The sequence below is a fragment of the Astyanax mexicanus genome, chromosome 12 (genome assembly GCF_023375975.1).
Source record: "Astyanax mexicanus isolate ESR-SI-001 chromosome 12, AstMex3_surface, whole genome shotgun sequence".
Taxonomy (NCBI): Eukaryota; Metazoa; Chordata; class Actinopteri; order Characiformes; family Acestrorhamphidae; genus Astyanax; species Astyanax mexicanus.
This window is the reverse complement of record NC_064419.1, coordinates 42,727,713-42,746,002: the sequence shown is the minus strand read 5'-3', so window position 1 is coordinate 42,746,002 and position 18,290 is coordinate 42,727,713. Positions and strand designations below refer to the sequence as shown.

Sequence of the window (18,290 nt, the reverse complement as noted above, 5' to 3'; positions counted from 1 at the left end):
TCATTTAGATATTTTGGATACGTACATTTGAAATTTAAGTGGTGGGACAAGAAATGTACCAAAATCCTAGAATCTCCCATTGACATCTGATGATGCCTTTGAATCAATGTTAAATAAATGTTGTTTCAAGATTAAAAAAATAAACGTTTATACAACGTTAATTGCTATCAGGGTTCTGACGTTTCAGTAGCACCCCCCAACCCCCCCTTCTTTCTGACTGACGGCGTGTTTTTACTCGACACCCTGGCGCGCGTGCTTCCTGGTTGAACTCCTGCAGTTCACTTTACTTCACACTCCTCCTCTCACTCTCTTTCTCTCTCTCACTCTCTCTCTCTCTCTGTATCACTTCCTCTCTCACTCTCTATCTCCCTCCCTGCTCTTCAGCGGTTCTGGCCGCTCTCTTCACGCTGTGTTCGGTGTGAATCGGTTTCTCCTGGGGGAGAGAGAGGAGGTTAAAGCGGGGATCTAATGGATCTGCGCTCGGAGCGCGAGGGAGGCGCGCGCACACGCCCGCGCTATCAGGAAGAGTCTTAAGAGAAAGTGAAGGCGGAGGCTCGTGCAGCACAGCAGAGATCAGGAGCAGGGCTGAGGGGTCTTCTGAGCCCCTAATGCTGGAGAAGATGTCTGATTCAATGTCCAGCTTCCTGCACATCGGGGACATCGTCTCCCTGTACGCTGAGGGGACTGTGAATGGCTTTATCAGCACCCTGGGGTGAGTCAGTGTTTATACTTTAAAAAACTTTTCTTCCTACTGCTGGAGAAAAAAAACTGCTACAAAACTCACAATTCACTCAATTCACACAGCGTTCACACAGAAAGTTAGTTAGAAACGGTTTCAATGATTGCAGTTCCTTCCAGAGCTGCTGGTTTGGTGTGGCATGTTGTCTCAGGTGTAGCTCAGGTGTACTGAGAGAGAGTACAGTGCATCCTGAAATGTAGCTAAAGTTTCAATTTCCAGCTAACATACTGTTAAAAACATCCAAACATGCCAGATTCAATGCCCATTTTTGTCCCTGTACACTGATTACTTTATAATCGCATTGGGATGAATGATTATTTATGCCTTAAGACCTGCTAAAAGCCCAATTCTTGCAGTGTTTGCTACAAAACCAGTTAGAAAGTTAGTTAGAATAGGTTACAATTATTGCAGTTCTTTCCAGAGCAGTTGTTTTGGAGTGACATGTCACCCAGAGCTCAGGTGTACAGAGAGTAGCGTTAATCCTGGAATATAAAGTTTTAACTTCTAGCTAACACTGGCTTAAATACACCCAAACATGTCAGATTCAAAGTTCGTTTAGCTTGACAGTAGGGGTGGGCAATATTATATCGTATACAATATATCGTGACACAGAAATATCATGATATTAAAAATCTATATCGTGATAATAGGGCTGTTCTGTCTTAAAAGTAGTCTATTATTTACTGTGAAGCTTTAGTTGTATTTATTGTATAATTGTTTTAGCTTGCAGTTTATATGCATGCACTAAATATTCTGCAATATTATTTGCTGCATTATATTATTTTATGCTATATTATTAATTTTGCCACATTGTGACTATACTGTTATACTATTATACTATATTCCTGAAATTAATTAATTATTTTAGTTTTCCTATATCGCCAAGTATATCGTTATCGCAAAAATACCCTAAAATATCGTGATATTATTTTAGAGCCATATCGCCCACCCCTACTTGACAGTGTTTGTTATTTAAACCAGTTACAAAGAATACGTTTCAATGATTGCAGTTCCTTCCAGAGTTGCTGGTTTATTGTGACATGTTGTCTTAGGTGTAGCTCAGGTGTACAGAGAGTGTAGAGTGAGTGGTCTGCATACTGGAATGTAGCTAAAGTTTTAAATTCTAGATAACATTGAGTTAAATACAACCAACATTTTTTTTTTGCTGCACATAGGGGACATATAGGGGACTGTCACTGTGGCTTTACAAGCTGTCTCTGTTCTTCCTACTGCAGTAAAACCTGCTACAACCCCCCTTCTACCCCCAAGTGTTTGTTATTTAAACCAGTTAGAAAGTTAGTTAGAATAAGTTTCAGTTATTGCAGTTCATCCAGAGCTGCTGGTCTGGTGTGGCATGTTGTTCAGAGCTCAGGTGTGCAGAGCGTGTACACTTGAGTGGAATAATCCTGGAATATAAAATTTAACTTCTAGCTAACATTGGGTTACATGTCAGATACAATGTCCACATATAGGGGACTGTGACTGTGACTTTATAAGCTCTGTTTCTGTTCTTCATACTGCAGTAAAACCTGCTTCAACCCCCCACCCCATTCTACCCCCTAATGTTTGTTATTTAAACCAGTTAGAAAGTTAGTTAGAATAGGTTTCAGTGATTTCATTTCCTTCCAAAGCTGTTGGTTTGGTGTAGCATGTTGTCCAGAGCTCAGGTGTATAGATAGATTACAGTGAGTGGTCTGAAAATCTTAATTTAGATTATGGAGAATGACAGCTTCAAACTGATCGGACTGGACTTTCAGGATGTGTTGTAGATGAGATAAGATAAAAGATAAGATGTACAGATAGAGTACAGTGAGTGGTCTGCATCCTGGAATGCAGTAAAGTTTTAACTTCTAGCTAACACTGGGGTAAATAATTGAGTTAAATAAATCCAAACATGTCAAATATAATGTTGAGTTTTTTGCTGCACATAAAGGTGACTGTGACTTTGGCTTTATAAACGGTCTCTGTTCTTTTGTTCTTCCTACTGCAGTAAAACCTGCTACAACCCCCCCCCCTTCTACCCCCAAGTGTTTGTTATTTTAATCAGTTAAAAAGTTAATTAGAAAAGATTTCAATGAGGGCAGTTCCTTCTAGAGCTGCTGGTTTGTTGTGGCATGTTGCCCAGACCTCAGGTGTACAATGAGTGTACAATGAGTGGCATTAATCCTGGAATATAAAGTTTCAACTTCTAGATAACATAGGGTTCAATACATCCAAACATGTCAGATTCGATGTCCAGGTCTTTGCTGCAAATAGAAAACATATAGGGGACTGAGATTTTGGTTTTATAAGCTTTGTCTCTGTTCTTCCTATTGCAGTTAAACCTGCTGCAAACTAACCTATACTGACAGTGTCTGTTGTTTAAAGTAGTTAGAAGGTTAGTTAGAATCGTTTTCAGTGATTTCAGATTCTTCCAGAGTTGCTGGTTTGGTGTGACATGTTGTCCAGAGATCAGGTGTACAGCGAGAGTACAGTGAATGGTCTGCATCCTGGATGTAGCTAGCTAATGTTGGGCAGTTTTCGTCCCTGTAAACTGAGGGGACAATGACTGTGACATTTTAACCTCTTTCTGTTCTTCCTACTACTGTAAAACCAGCTTTTTACACACAAGTGTTTGTTATTTAAACCAGTCAGAAAGTTAGTTAGAATAGGTTTCAATTATTGCAGTTCCTTCCAAAACTGCTGTTTTGGTGTGACATGTTGTCTCAGGTGAGGAATGTAGCTGAAGTTTTAAGTTCTAATTGACATACTGCTAAAAACATCCAAACATGTCAGATTTGATGTCCATGTTTTTGCTGCATATAGGGGACTGTGACTGTGGCTTTAGAAGCTGTCTCTGTTCTTCCTACTGCAGTAAAACCTGCTACAACCCCCAAGCCCAAGTGTTTGTTATTTAAACCAGTAAGAAAGTTAGTTAGAATAGGTTTCAGTGATTGCAGTTTCTTCCAGAGCTCAGGTGTACAGAGATTGTAGAGTGAGTGGTCTGCATCAACTTCAGATTTAATGTCCAGTTTTTTGCCCCTACTGTAGACTGAGGGGACTATTACTGTGGCTTTATAATCACATTGGGGTGAATGATTATGTATGCCTTAAGACCTGCTAAAACCAATTCTTGCAGTGTTTGTTATTTAAACCAGTTAGAAAGTTAGTTAGAATAGAGTTTAATGATTGCAGTTATTTTCAGAGCTGCAGGTTTGGTATGGCATCTTGCTCTAAACTCAGGTGTACAGAGAGAGTACAGTAAGTAGCGTTAATCCTGGAATATAAGGCATCAACTTTAAGCTAATGTAAGGTTCAATATATCCAAACATGTCAGATTCAATGTCCAGGTTTTTGCTACACACAGGGGACTCTGTTGGTTTTATAAGCTGTTTCTGTTCTTCCTACTGCAGTAAAACCTGCTACAACCCCCACCCTCTACCCCCAAGTGTTGCAATTATTTCAAAAGTTTCAATGACTGCAGTTTCTTCCAGAGCTGCTGGTTTGGTGTGGCATGTTGTCCAGAGCTCAGATGTACAGAGAGTGGTCTACATCTTGGAATGTGAAGTTTCAACCTCTAGATAACATGGGATTAAATATATCCATTAATCAGATTTAATGTCCATTTTTTGTCCCTGTACACTGAGGGGACTATGACTGTAGCTTTACAATCAGCATGGGGTGAATGACTCTTTATACTGCCTCTTTTTGTCTTACTACTTTAAAGGAGAACTAAAATGTAAAATGGACTTTTGGTGTAGTGAAACATAATAAAAAGTACTTACCTTTGTTAAATAGCTCACCACCCCTCTCCTACAGCTTCCTGATATCCAGTAATTTTATCCTTTTTGCCCAGCACTCTGTACAATCTCTTTTTACACCGTTATCCAAGCTCAAAGTAGCTCCACACCTACTTGCTAGAATCCGGAGAGCTCTGACATTTAAAACGAGGCATTAATAACTTAAAAAGTGTACAAGAAGCTTATTAAAACAACTTATTAAAACAACTTATTAACACAACTGTTTACAAGCTGTGCGCCACCATTATTGTACTGATGATGACAGATAATGACGCCGGCTGCTATGCCAGAAGGCAAGCTATGCGGGGTCTATGTATATATATGTCTATGACATTATCACTAGGGGTGGGCAATATTATATCGTATACAATATATCGTGACACAGAAATATCATGATATTAAAAATCCATATCGTGATAATAGAGATGTTCTGTCTTAAAAGTAGTCTATTATTTACTGTGAAGCTTTAGGTGTATTTATTATATAATTGTTTTAGTTTGCAGTTTATATGCATGCACTAAATATTCTGCAATATTTTTTGCTGCATTATATTATTTTATGCTATAATATTTATTTTGCCACATTATGATTATTCTGTTATACTATTATACTATATTTCTGAAATGAATTAATTATTTTAGTTTTCCTATATCGCCAAGTATATCGTTATCGCAAAAATACCCTGAAATATCGTGATATTATTTTAGAGCCATATCGCCCACCCCTATTATCAGTCTTTTTATGATTCTGGGTGATATAATCTAACATATGAAAACAGCAATGAAAACAGTGATAAATTGTCCCACTCTTAGTGCCAGATATGGACTGCATGCACAAAATGCATGCCTTTTATTACTGTGGCAAAACAAACCTAAACGTTTTATTACCATCAGGCATTAAAGCATTTAAATGAATAGCTGGTGCTAGATTAGCAAGTGAAGTAAAGACAAATATGTGGTAGAGTTTAGAAAATTCCTTTCAGGAGTAATTTAGAAAATCTTAATTTAGATTAAGGTGAATGACAGCTTCAAACTGATTGGACTGGACTTTCAGGATGTGTTGTAGATGAGATAAGATCAAAGACAAATTTTTTAAATTTACATTGAATGGAGAATTTGTTTTTGGCAGTCGTGCAGACAAATATGTTAAATTATATATGTGCAAAAAACAGACAAATAAATAAATAAATACAAAAGATAAAAAATACATGTATTACATCCTTATTCAGTAGTTATTAATGGGCAAAAAGAACAATTATTCAGCTAATCTTATCCCTTTTTATTTAATTAGTTTTATTATAGCCTTGTGATTACTAATCAGTAATTACATGCAAATTAATGCTACCTGGCTTTCTCTAAGTTATACCAGCAGGGCAAAAAGTCAGGAAACATTGTTGGTTTTAAGGATTTTAAAAGGTTAATCTGCCCTATTATTGGCTGAACCCAGACTGTGCAGTGAAGTAGAGAATAGCTTAGAATAGCTTGAGTTCAGGGAGACGGGATCAACAGGCTAATCATAACAATGGTGGAATAATCTGCATGTTCGTTCATGTGATCTTTAAAGGCAAAAGCAGAGCGAGGAGTGAGGAGTGAATAGTTGGGCGACGATCCAAAACCCTTCTTACTTTATGGTCAGACTGTACTATTGTTCTGTGGTCAAGGGGAAATGCCTCTGTTGCTTTTGGATGTGGCCCCAGAACCTGAGCAATCAAACACATGGACAGCTGACAGGGCTGCTAATCAGCCTGCGTGACATAGGTACAGACTTTCTCTCAGAAAATAAAATACCCTTCACTTTAGCTACGGTGTGCATGCAGCCTTTCCTTTAACAACAACAAAAAAAACTAAATACTTTTTTTAGCAACAGTAGTTTCATGTCATGTAGTATCCACACTGTAAAACATTTTAAGTTGGTTAAACTCAGCAACATAAGTTCCCCTGCTGCCTTAAAAAGCTGAGTTAACTCAACTTGATGAAAACATTTGTATGAACTCAAGATGTTAAGTTAAACAAGTTGTTCAAATACTCATTACTTATTGTTTCAACTTGATGCACTGAGTTAAAACAACTCAAGTGTTTAATTTGTCCTTTTTTAAAAAATGTTCTGTTTAGTCAAATAAACTAACAATTCAGCTTTATTTTAACACACACTTTCAAGTTAGTAAAACTTCAGTAATATTCACACAACTTACTATTTTAAGTTAACCATAAGTATTAGAAACATTTTTAACATTATTATTTAACTACCAATACTGACAGTATATTGCTGGGGCAGAATAAGAGTAAACTCAGTAAAGAGTGAACTCTGTAGCTCAAAGCCAGCATACTGTGATCACTACAAACACAACAAAGTTAATGTGCTCTTACAGCCTACAACACTGAGGCCTGGCAATCAACATGTATATTATAATTACTGCACGCCCAGGATCAGGTAGCTTTGTACAACAGACAACACAAAGATGGTAAGTAAGGGAGAGACCACACCCAATATGCAAATATTGGCCTGGCAATCAACGTATATATTATAATTAGTGCACGCCCAGAATAAGGTAGCTTTGGGCAACAGACAACACAAAGATGGTAAGTAAGGGAGCGGCTACACCCAATATGCAGATATATGGTACCAGGAACCAATAGGAAAGCTGCATGAACCAACACTGTAGAAAGAGCTAAAAGTTGGTTGAAATCACATTTTTTCATTGGCTCAACAAACCTTTTTAAGTTTTCCGGTTGAAAACAATGGAGTTGTACTGGCCGGTGAGTTCACTCAACTTAATAACATTAGTTCTTCTGACTAAAACACAGAATTACTTTTTGGAGTGTTGGTGACTCACGCAGCTGAAAGTAATCCCCTTTAGTTTTTTGCTCCTTGTTATTAGTAACTGCTATGCGTGGGTTAAAAAGTGTTTAGCCCAATGTGCCCACGGTTTTAAAGTTGTAAAAAGTACTCCAGTCTTTTCTAACTTGCTGCCTATCACTCTACCTCTCTGCATTTTCAAATCTTCACACTTTCATTTTTTTTAACCAATAACTTAAAAACGTAAGTTGAATAAACTTGGGTAAATTTGAATAACTCACAGGAAGTTAAGCCAATATAATATTTTAAGTTATTTTTATGTAAAACGAAGGAACTTGAGTTCAATATACTAAACTTGTCATGGCAATTGGAATTGAAAAGAACAAATAAGTTCACATAACTTAATGTGGCTGTAATGTTTTACAGTGCAGGGTTATCCCCATAGGCCGAAACTAATCAGCCTTTCATTCCTTTACTATGTAAATTTATTCCTGTCATAATAACGGTTTTTATTAGAGAGTATATTGCCCTAGAAATAATTGTGATAAATTGTATTGTATTTTTATTATTTTATTCCACACCTTTTTAAAGAGCAGTTAACTTTGACAGTTAGTAATATTCAGCAATTGTTAATTTCCTCCACAATTAAATTAATTAAAAACACTTTTTTTAAATAAAGTCAACGTACCAACTATATGGGTGTGCCATATTGTATCGTACGCAATAATATCGCCAACATTTTTTTTTATATTCTTAAAGATATTATACCCTGAAATTATTGCCATTATATCACTAACCCCTAATTATCACATCATGGTACTACTTCTTTTTTTTGCTGTTTTAGCAAAAGAAAAAAAATCACACTGTTCTCATTTCTCAGTATATATCTACTAGAGACACACTATATCTGGCCAGTATAATTGTTTTACTTTAATTCTGGATATATGGAGATGTTTGGAGGAGTGCATTATTAGTACCATGACATTCTGGATCATTGACTAGATCATTCTGTTACAAATCTGATAAAATTATTGTATTTTTTAATATCTCAGTTAGGTAGGGGTGTGCCATATCATATCGAATGCAATAATAAAATGTAATTTTCATTTTGTTGCAGTAGTGTATTCTTGAAATATCTTTTTTAATTCACTGTTTTGTTATACCGCCAAGAGTATCGTTATTGTGAAAATACCATGAAATATTGTGATATTATTTTAGAGCCATATCAACTGCCCCTAGTACCAGCTCAAACCCATTAATGGGATTTCTTTAGAGACTTAGAGAGAGAAAGTTCACTGATCGGCTTATTTTTCAAGATAAAGATTTTTTGGGCGGTTTGCTTGAGTGCTGTGCTCTCAGTGTGTATCAGGTAACTGGTGATGTGTTTCTACTCACAGTGCATGCTAAGCAAGAACAGTCTTTATGAATTAACCATTTTTTCCAGGTTTTACATGGGAAAGGAAAAGCAGTTTCAGTTTGTATTGCATTTGAACAGAAGTTACAGGTGCTGCTTCATTGCTTGATAAAACAGTGTAAAAGACTACAGCAGCAGTAAAACTGTACAGTACTGTGCTCTGTGTGTGTGTGTTTGTGTGTGTGATCTGCGTGTGTGTGTGACTCGCTTCTTCCTCAGAGAGCAGAGGAGAACAGAACAGCATGACTTGCTAAAAGTATAGTCTTTAAAACACACAGAAGAAAAACAGAAGAAAACAGAAGAAATGATCGGTCATCTTCATTTATTGTACAATAAGTGAATAACCTCAGTATTGAAACAGGCCTAGTGTCATGTATACCAGCTATACAGACATAGAAAGACAATACGACCCACAGTGGTTATTGTACAGGGGGGAAATAATGGTGATCTGCGGCTTTTAACAAGAATTCTTCATGTGAGCAGACTGTGAAGCGACTCAAAAATCACATTCTCATTTAATGCAGGAGGCCCCATATTCATATCCTACAGATCCTATAGATCAGGGGCCGCAAGATGTGGCCCGCAAGCACGAAACATCTGGCCCGTGAGGTTGTTTGAACTGTAATGAACGACAAAAAAAAAAATTAAATGAACAAAATGCTTCTCTGACGAGCTTTTGTTTACATCCCTCCCCTCTCTCTCTGTTGCGCTCAGTGTTACTTTAGTTTCCATCCGTTCTCGTTTTCCGCCCGTTCTTGGGCTCCCTATCCTCTTATAAGGGCGTTTTTTTCCCGGCTGTGTCCCAATTCACTAGCCGGGGCAGAGAGGTAGTGTATTGGAACGCGAGACTGACGACACAGATTTGATCTTGTGTGAGGAGCGTTGTGTTTATTTATTTATTTTTCTTTCTTTTTGGGTTTAACTGCTTTGAGATCAACTGTTCTGCGATTGGGTTCAACAACCCTCTGGGCTGGAGAGCTACTAGTCTGTAGCACTCCATCCCATTACACTTCATTTTCAAAAAAAAATTTTGGAATTTTTTTTTGCCCGCCACAAAGTGGCTTGGAAAATATCTGGCCCGTGGCCAAACTTAATTGCCAACTCCTGGGCTATAGTATAAATAGTTGTCTGTCATTAGCATGGTATTAGAATGAAAACATTTTAATATGTCTGATCGCTGATTCTGATCTGCTGTCTGTGTATTTTGCTTCTACAGGTTGGTGGATGACCGTTGTGTTGTGGAACCAGCGGCTGGTGACCTGGACAACCCTCCCAAGAAGTTTAGGGGTACTTTACTTTTACACCTTTGCACATTTGGTAGAACACTGTACAGGTGTATTCACATTAGATAGGCAGAAGGTTGGTCTTGCTCAAAGATCATTATACAGCTCTGGAAAAAATTAAGAGACCACTTCAGTTTCTGAATTAGTTTCTCTGATTTTGCTATTTATAGGTTTATGTTTGAGTAAAACGAACATTGTTGTTTTATTCTATAAACTACATATTATAAATATTTCTCCCAAATTCCAATTAAAAATATTGTCATTTAGAGCATTTATTAGCAGAAAATGAGAAATGGCTGAGATAACAAAAAAGATGCAGAGCTTTCAGACCTCAAATAATGCAAAGAAAACAAGTTCATATTCATAAAGTTTTAAGAGTCCAGAAATCAATATTTGGTGGAATAACCCTGTTCACAGTTTTCATGCATCTTGGCATCATGTTCTCCTCCACCAGTCTTACACACTGCTTTTGGATAACTTTATGCTGCTTTACTCCTGGTGCAAAAATTCAAGCAGTTCAGTTTGGTGGTTTGATGGCTTGTGATCATCCATCTTCCTCTTGATTATATTCCAGAGGTTTTCAATTTGGTAAAATTAAAGAAACTCATAATTTTTCAGTGGTCTCTTATTTTTTCCAGAGCTGTAGGTCTGGTGTTGAGTTTTTGTCTAGGCAGGTATGCAAAACCAGTCTGCTGCATGGAAGGAATGTGTGTTTTAAAGGTGCCACTTTACAGTAGTTTACTCTGTAAATCAGATGCAGAAAATTCTCTTGTTAAGGTCTCGTGTTTGACATGTCAGAGAGTTGTCATTTCCTTTTTGCTGCTGGTTTCTTGTGGGGTATCGCTGGCCCATAAGCCTCTAACCACAGTTTCCCCAGTGCAACTGTACTGCACAGCGTGTACAGTAGACTCTGCATTATATGTGTCTTATACCCTGAACCCTGATCTGATAGCATGTTTGTTCTTTTGGGTATTTTTTTTTCTGAAAAAAAAAAAAAAAAAATACTTACATTAATAAACGATATATATAAGTTGTATAAATGCATTTTATTAATTTATACAAAAGTAAAATTTTTCTACAAAAAAACTTTGTAATTAAATCTATGCCTTTATTAATGAGTAATGAGTTAATGCTCAAATGTCATATTTTATAAATAATTACATAGAGGACAATGCAAACGTATGCTTTAAATTAGGATTTATTTCCAATGTCAGGCAGTGTCTTATACAGTGCCCTCCAAGTGTATTGGAACAGTGAGATCAATCCCATTATTTTTGTTGTAGATTGAAAACATTTAATTTTGACATTAAAATATGAATAGGAGACAAAAGATCACCATTTCAGCTTTTATTTCTGCATCAATTAGTCGATATAATTGACAATGTTGATTATTTAAATTTGTCGACTAGAAATTTCATTGTCGACTAATCGTTAATTTGCAGTTGTACCACATTACCCAAAGTGTTGGGGACAGGGGTGCAATGGTAGATGAGTAAATGGCTCACTCACACAGTTTACAATCAACTTGTATCTCCAAAAGTGCCCAAACACAACAGATTTCATATTCAATCACTAAATATCAGAACTTTTTAAATATTATGTTCAGGTGTTGCTGTTGTTTTTAGAGATGAAGGACATGGCAGAAATAACCATTGACTAATCGACTAAACGAAAAGATAATCATCAGATTAGTCAACTACCAAAATAATCATTAGTTGCAGCCCTACTGTGCAGACTGTGCATTTCTAGTTAGAGGAGAAACCAACAGGAAAACCAGAGAGCTATGAGTCTATGGGTGAAAACCAACAGTGAAACTGAGAGAAGATGGAAAATCAATCAGAGCCATTAGAGCACAAATTTTGTCTATAACCAGAACAACTGTTTGGAATGTCCTGAAGAAGAAAGTCGTCACTGGTGTACTAAATAACAGGTGATGAAGAGGTAGATGAAGAAAAACCACAGCAGTTGATGACAGAAACATTGTGAGTTCTGTAAAATAAAAACCCTAAAACAACTGTTAGTGACATCAGCAACAACCTCTAGACGGCATGAGTGAAGGTAAAGACTTTATAAACAAAGGTGCAGAGGTTTCACCAGAAGATGAATATCACTATTAATAAGGTGGATAGGCTAAAAGAACAGGCTGGATTTGCATTAGTAAAGGCTATGACAGGTCTCCAGATACTCAGTTTATTTTTATACAGTTTAGTTTTGTTAAGTTGTTTTTAAATTAAACACATAATCAGAACTTTCTGATCTGCTGTTATAGAACATTTAAGTTTGGTTAATCTAATTTTAAGTTAGATCATGTCTTATAAACACTAAGTGCCTTTATTATCACTTAATAATCGTATAACATTAAATTAAAGCTAAATAATCAGATAAGCAGGTTTTGACAGTAATCAGTATATTTACAGGCATTTCATTCGGTTAATCAGATGATGGGAAAACCCCAGGTTTACATGAGTCAGGTTAATAATCAGATTTCTACTTTCATCTGGCCAATAATCTCTCAGAAGCACGTGACGTAAACTTCAAACTTCCTACCACAGCCTTTTGAAAACATTCATCAAATGTACCCGCAATACAAATTTTGGTTTTACAGCTTACTCTGTATTGTTAAAAAGACAGAAATAGGGTTTTTGCTTGTTCTGTAGCCTCCAAAACATGCAGTTTTATTTCATGTATTTAATGTGTTAAATCTTTAAACTAAATGTATGTGTTTTAAATATTCAGATATTGAATATAACACCCAGTACTGTGGGGGAGACATGAGAGAGACAGATGCAAATATATCTCTTAATAGTGTATGGACAGTAACTTCATGTAGTATCTGTAGTGTAGAACAAGCTTGCAATGTTTCATAATACTTGATAATATGAAGCTATATGGTTCTCCTGGGAGGCTTAATCCTAGACCCCCCAGTAGAGCTTAGATTCTCTGCCCGAACCCGACCTGACCCATTTCCCACCTCATTCCTCGGGCCGGGTCGGGTCGGGCTCCAGAAAAAAGTAAAAATTCAGCAGGGAGTCGGATTCGGCACAACAGCGGCAGCGTGCGGCACCTCATGGTCCATGGCATTAGTTCTTGGTTAAAGCGCTCACGCTAGCCGCAAAATATGACAAAAAACACTGAGAAACTGCAGAATTATGTATGGGGTTAGAATATGAGCGCGAGGAGATAAAGAGAAACAGGAGATACAGTGTGTGAGAACCTTTACCTGTGAGTAGCTCATACACCAGAACACACAAATCTCTCTCTCTCTCTCTCTCTCTCTCTTGCTCTCTCTCTCGCTCTCTTTCTCTCTCTCTTTCTCTCGTTTGTTTCTTAGATTGATCTCTCTGATAAGATGTGTGAAAACTAATAAAAACTAAAGTCTTACATTTCTTGAGCCACAGTGTCACATGTGTACAGGGGGAATGCTTCAAATAAGACATTACCCTCCACAGTGGACAGCGCAGTGGGTTAATGGTAATGGTGATTGTGACTGGTGATGAATATATATATATTTAAAACTAACTGTTTAACGTGTTCTTTACAGACTGCCTCTTCAAGGTCTGTCCTATGAACCGCTATTCTGCTCAGAAGCAGTTCTGGAAAGCCAAGCAGGCCAAACATGAAAAAGACAAGATAGCAGACGTAGTTCTTCTTCAGAAACTGCAGGTGAGGTCTAGAAGTGTATAACAGTATTAGATTAATGTGTTTGGATGTTAATTATTTGTACTGTGTGTATTCAGTGCTGTGTATATGACTGATTTGATGTTTTATCTTCCAGCATGCCTCCAACTTGGAACAGAAGCAGAACGAGACAGAGAACAAAAAGGTCCATGGTGATGTTGTTAAGTATGGCAGCGTCATTCAGGTAGGAATCATGGCATAGTTATTTGGTAACCCCTTTCACTTTGTGTTTATTATTTCCCTTTAAGGCAGGGCTTCTTATTAGTATGGGTCCGGAAATAAATTAATTTGATTGTGAACAGAGTATTTATAATGTGCTGTATATTTGTGTCCTGTGGTCCAATCATGGAGAAAAACAATCTGCAGCACTGTGTGCTAAACAAAGCTAGGGCTGCAACTAATAGTTATATTGGTAGTTGAATAATCTGTTGATTATTTTCTCAATTCATTGATTATTTTTGCATTACTGTCCATCTCTGCTACCTGTGGCTACGGCTCATGTCATAATGCATGTTTAACCCTTACTTTCTCAACACTGCACATCTGTAAAAGTCACTCTGTTGTCTAGTCTCTGCCTTAAAGTAACAGAAAAAACTCTCGGCTTTCTCTATTGTGTTAAAACAATAGAAACAGTGCAAAGTGAGATTTAAATGTTGGGTAAACATGTGGACACACAGTGGACCAAACAGGTCCTCGCTGTAAAGTGTGTTTAAACCGATTGCTTCTAAACGAAGCAGCACGACAATTTTGTATCTATTCACCTTAAACAGAAGCATGCAGCGGAGTGGGAAAAGTGCTGCTCCCAAAGGAATGAACGCAGCAGCAGCTCTAGCTCCCCACCTAAACTACAGTTTATGGTTTTTTGCAAATTCATGAGAAAAGATCATCTCATTTTATAGAACACTGGCACTTATTTAAAAGCTTTGTTTTGCAATTCAAGCCCAATGGGGACAATTCTTTACTTAATAGCATATTAAATTGTACTTGTTTTCTATTTTGTAAGTTTTATCAAAAAGGGCACCATTTTATTTCTTTCTATTTGTTTTTTGGGGGTGGGATTATTTATTTATGTTTTAAGTTTGAGGGTGCATTGTGTCAGTATCTAAACGTGTACCTTTGCTTGTTTCTGGTTGCACTTTAAAAACTAAGAAAGAGAGCAGAGAAGAAGAAGAGAGAGAAACATAGAGCGGATAAGGAAAAAGAGAGAGAACGTAAAATTGGAACAAAAAAGAGAAAAAGCAAACGAACAGGAAAAAAGCAAGAAAGAGAGAGCAGAGAAGAAAAAGAAAGAGAGAGAGCAGAAGAGAAAAACAAAGGGAGAGCAGACAAAGAAAGAGAGAGAGAGGAAGAGAGCAGAGAGATGAAAAGAGAGTGAGCAGGAGAGGAAAAGAAAAGAGAAAGGGGGAAGGAGAGGAAAAAAGAAAGAGAATAAAAGTGAAAAGAGAAAGAGAGCAGAAAAGCAAAAGAGAGAGAGAAAAGAGAGAGAGCAGAAGAGGAACAGGAAAGATGGGGAACAAGAGAGGGAAAGAGGAAGGGAGAGTGGAAACTGGAAAAAGGACAGAGAGAGAGAGCTCAGGGAAATTTATTTAGATTTTTAGTAGGGGAAAAAATAAATTTAAATCGAAAATCGGCCATATCGCCCAGCTCTAGTACACACATTTTCTGAAAACATGCCTCATATTCTCAAAACTCTACACACAAATCCAACAAACACACACACAATGGACAAAACCCTTCAATTCTCCTGCAAAATGAAACATTACATTCAAAACAGTGTTATCTCTTCACAAAAGGCTATTTTGTGTTCAGATGGCACACACAAACCATCATATGAACAGACAATCAAAAAAAGCAGTTGAACACCGATGTGCTCAGTGTAAAACACCATTTTCCATTCATCATAATGACTTAGTCATTTTTTGTTCAGTGTTACACTTACTACAGACAGTAAATATATAAGTGCATTGTAAAATATTTAATAATATTGTTTTTAATACTCAGACCACACAAATACACAGTAAAAATATATTTTATTTTTTCCAACCAAACAATGTACACAGTGTACCATGCAATCAAAACAACAGAAGAATCTATTGTATAAAGTTACAGTAAACAAAAAAACTATGCTGCATCCTGTTGTCTGTTTCGGTCTGCTAAAGCTTTTAGCAGATTTTATTCATGAAATTTGTGCCGAATGCAGAAAATTGTGGATGTAGTGTTTTGAAAAAGTGTGTTTTAGAACTGCAATTTGAGTGTAAAGCAGGAATTGTGCTTGTAGTTTAGCAGAACTGGTTCAAGGGGTTGGTGCGTAAGTTACATGTTGTGGTTATTGCGTCTTAAATACCAGAAATTGTGTGTAAACAATCCAGAAAAACTTTAATCAACAACAGTAGGCTAATATTAATGAACGTATAATTGAAAAAGTAAAAATTCAAAAAGTAAAATAAAAAATGGGCTCTGAGTGGTCCAGCAGACTTAGGAGATTGCTGGTTCGAATCCAAGTCATGCAGCTTGCCATCAGCTGCCGGAGCCCTGAGACAGCACAATTGTCTCTCTCAGTGTCCATTTTCCCACTAAATCGCGGTGTTTGTTTGCATCTTCACTGTATGTCCAAATGTCTGTAAACATTCCTTTTCTGCATACAGCTGAGGAATGCTCTCGCGTTCAATCCAGTACTAATTCACTACAGCTGCAGCGGCTTTGCGAGCACAGTTGACCACATGACCATTTCATGTGTCTTTATCTGAATGACTGATATCAGCATATCTTTCTCATGAGTGAGACTGAGTGTATATTGTTCAGTTTGAAACGCTTGTTGAAGTGTTAATGTGTGGCAGGCAGAAACACTCATTAGCGAAGACTTTTGTATGCTTAGCTAAAATAGCCTCACTTCAAACCTAAAAGTAGCTCAGGGTTTTTTTTGTTGCTGTTTCTAGAAACAAAGCAAGAGCTTGAGCTGCTCACGCTCTGAAGGGTTTGGGTGGGAAACTTGCATTGTGCAAGTGGAGAGTAAATGAGATAAGCTTGTCTGCTCAGTTGCAAAACACACAACCAAAGTCTTGAAGTCCACGAGAGCGAAAAAGCAGTTAAAGCAGCGATGCAACATTTCCTCACTACAGCTCAAGACACTCACTGATAACGCCAGAGCAGCTGTGCTCATCGGAAACTGACTCTTCCTTGATACTGCACAGAGACTTAAAATAAAGAGCCTCCACAGTCCACACACACTCCTGTGGGCCACACAGCTTTCAGTTAAAAAACTACTCAATATATACTGTATTACACCTGTTAGTTTAATAATGTCTACTGTCTGCTTGTGAGCTGCACTTTTATCACTGTCCACCCATGTAGAGTTTTACTCTGTACTGTTTACTCTGCACAATAGAACTAATTACTGATTGCTACAACATATACAGGGGTTGAACAATGAAACTGAAACACCTGTAATGTTAGTGTGGGAGGTTTCATCAACATTCATGGCCAATCTTCATTAATTGCACATTATTGCACCAGTAAGAGCAGAGTGTGAAGGTTTAATTAGCAGGGTAAGAGCACAGTTCTGCTCAAAATATTGCAATACACACAACATTATGGGTGACATACCAGAGTTCAAAAGAGGACAAATTGTTGGTGCACGTCTTGCTGGCGCATCTGTGACCAAGATAGCAAGTCTTTGTGATATATTAAGAGCAACGGTATCCAGGGTAATGTCAGCATACCACCAAGAAGGACCAACCACATCCAACAGGATTAACTGTGGACGCTGTAAGAGGAAGCTGTCTGAAAGGGATGTTCGGGTGCTAACCCGGATTGTATCCAAAAAACATAAAACCACGGCTGATCAAATCACGGCAGAATTAAATGTGCACCTCAACTCTCCTGTTTCCACCAGAAGTGTCCGTCACCACAATAAATTATTGTGCTCTAAAACCAAGTGTTTCATTTTCATTTTCCACTCCTGTACATACTATAGAACCTTTTTATGTTTTTATATGTGTTTGTTATGATTCTTGACCTGCGTGTCTGTCTTACATGTAAAATACAAATGTATTACAGTATTTATATGTTTGCATCTACATTTTGTGCATAGAGAGAGAGAGAAAGAGAGAGAGAGAGAGAGAGAGAGAGAGAGAGAGAGCACAGGGACAGGAAAAAAGTGAGAAATAAAGAGCAGAAAAAGTGGGAAGTGAAAGTGGGAACAAAAGAGAGAAAGAGCGTAAGAGAAAGAGCACAGTGACAGGATAAAAGCAAGAAAGAAAGAGGAGAGAACGAAAAGAGAGGAGGAGAGAAAGGAGAAAGCAGAAGAAGAAAGAGAGAGAGAGAGAAAGGGAGAGAGAGAGAGGAAAGTAGGAACAAAAGAGAGAAAGAGCAAAAGAGAAAGAGAGCATAACAAGAGGAAAAAAAACTAAGAAAGAGAGCAGAGAAGAAGAAGAGAGAAACGTAGAACGGATAAGGAAAAAGAGAGAACGGAAAGCGGAACAAAAGAGAGAAAAAGCAAACAAGAGCAGGAAAAAAACAAAAAAGAGAGAGCAGAAGAGAAAAACAAAGGGAGAGCGGACATAGAAAGAGAGAGAGAGGAATAGAAAGAAGGCACTCAGAGA

At 37.4% G+C, this 18,290-nt stretch overlaps 1 protein-coding gene across 2 annotated transcripts in view; it reads left to right on the top strand.

Annotated features, from left to right (window-relative positions):
- Nucleotides 1-256: 256 nt before the first annotated feature.
- The window catches only part of itpr3 (inositol 1,4,5-trisphosphate receptor, type 3), a 71,163-nt gene continuing 53,129 nt past the window's right edge, over nucleotides 257-18,290 (top strand). For both annotated transcript variants that reach the window (XM_049485591.1, XM_049485590.1), the window contains exons 1-4: nucleotides 257-712; nucleotides 9,945-10,015; nucleotides 13,553-13,674; nucleotides 13,787-13,873. In XM_049485591.1, the coding sequence (XP_049341548.1) occupies nucleotides 609-712; nucleotides 9,945-10,015; nucleotides 13,553-13,674; nucleotides 13,787-13,873 (384 nt within the window). In that variant the 5' untranslated portion in view covers nucleotides 257-608. The remainder of the gene's footprint in view (nucleotides 713-9,944; nucleotides 10,016-13,552; nucleotides 13,675-13,786; nucleotides 13,874-18,290) is intronic.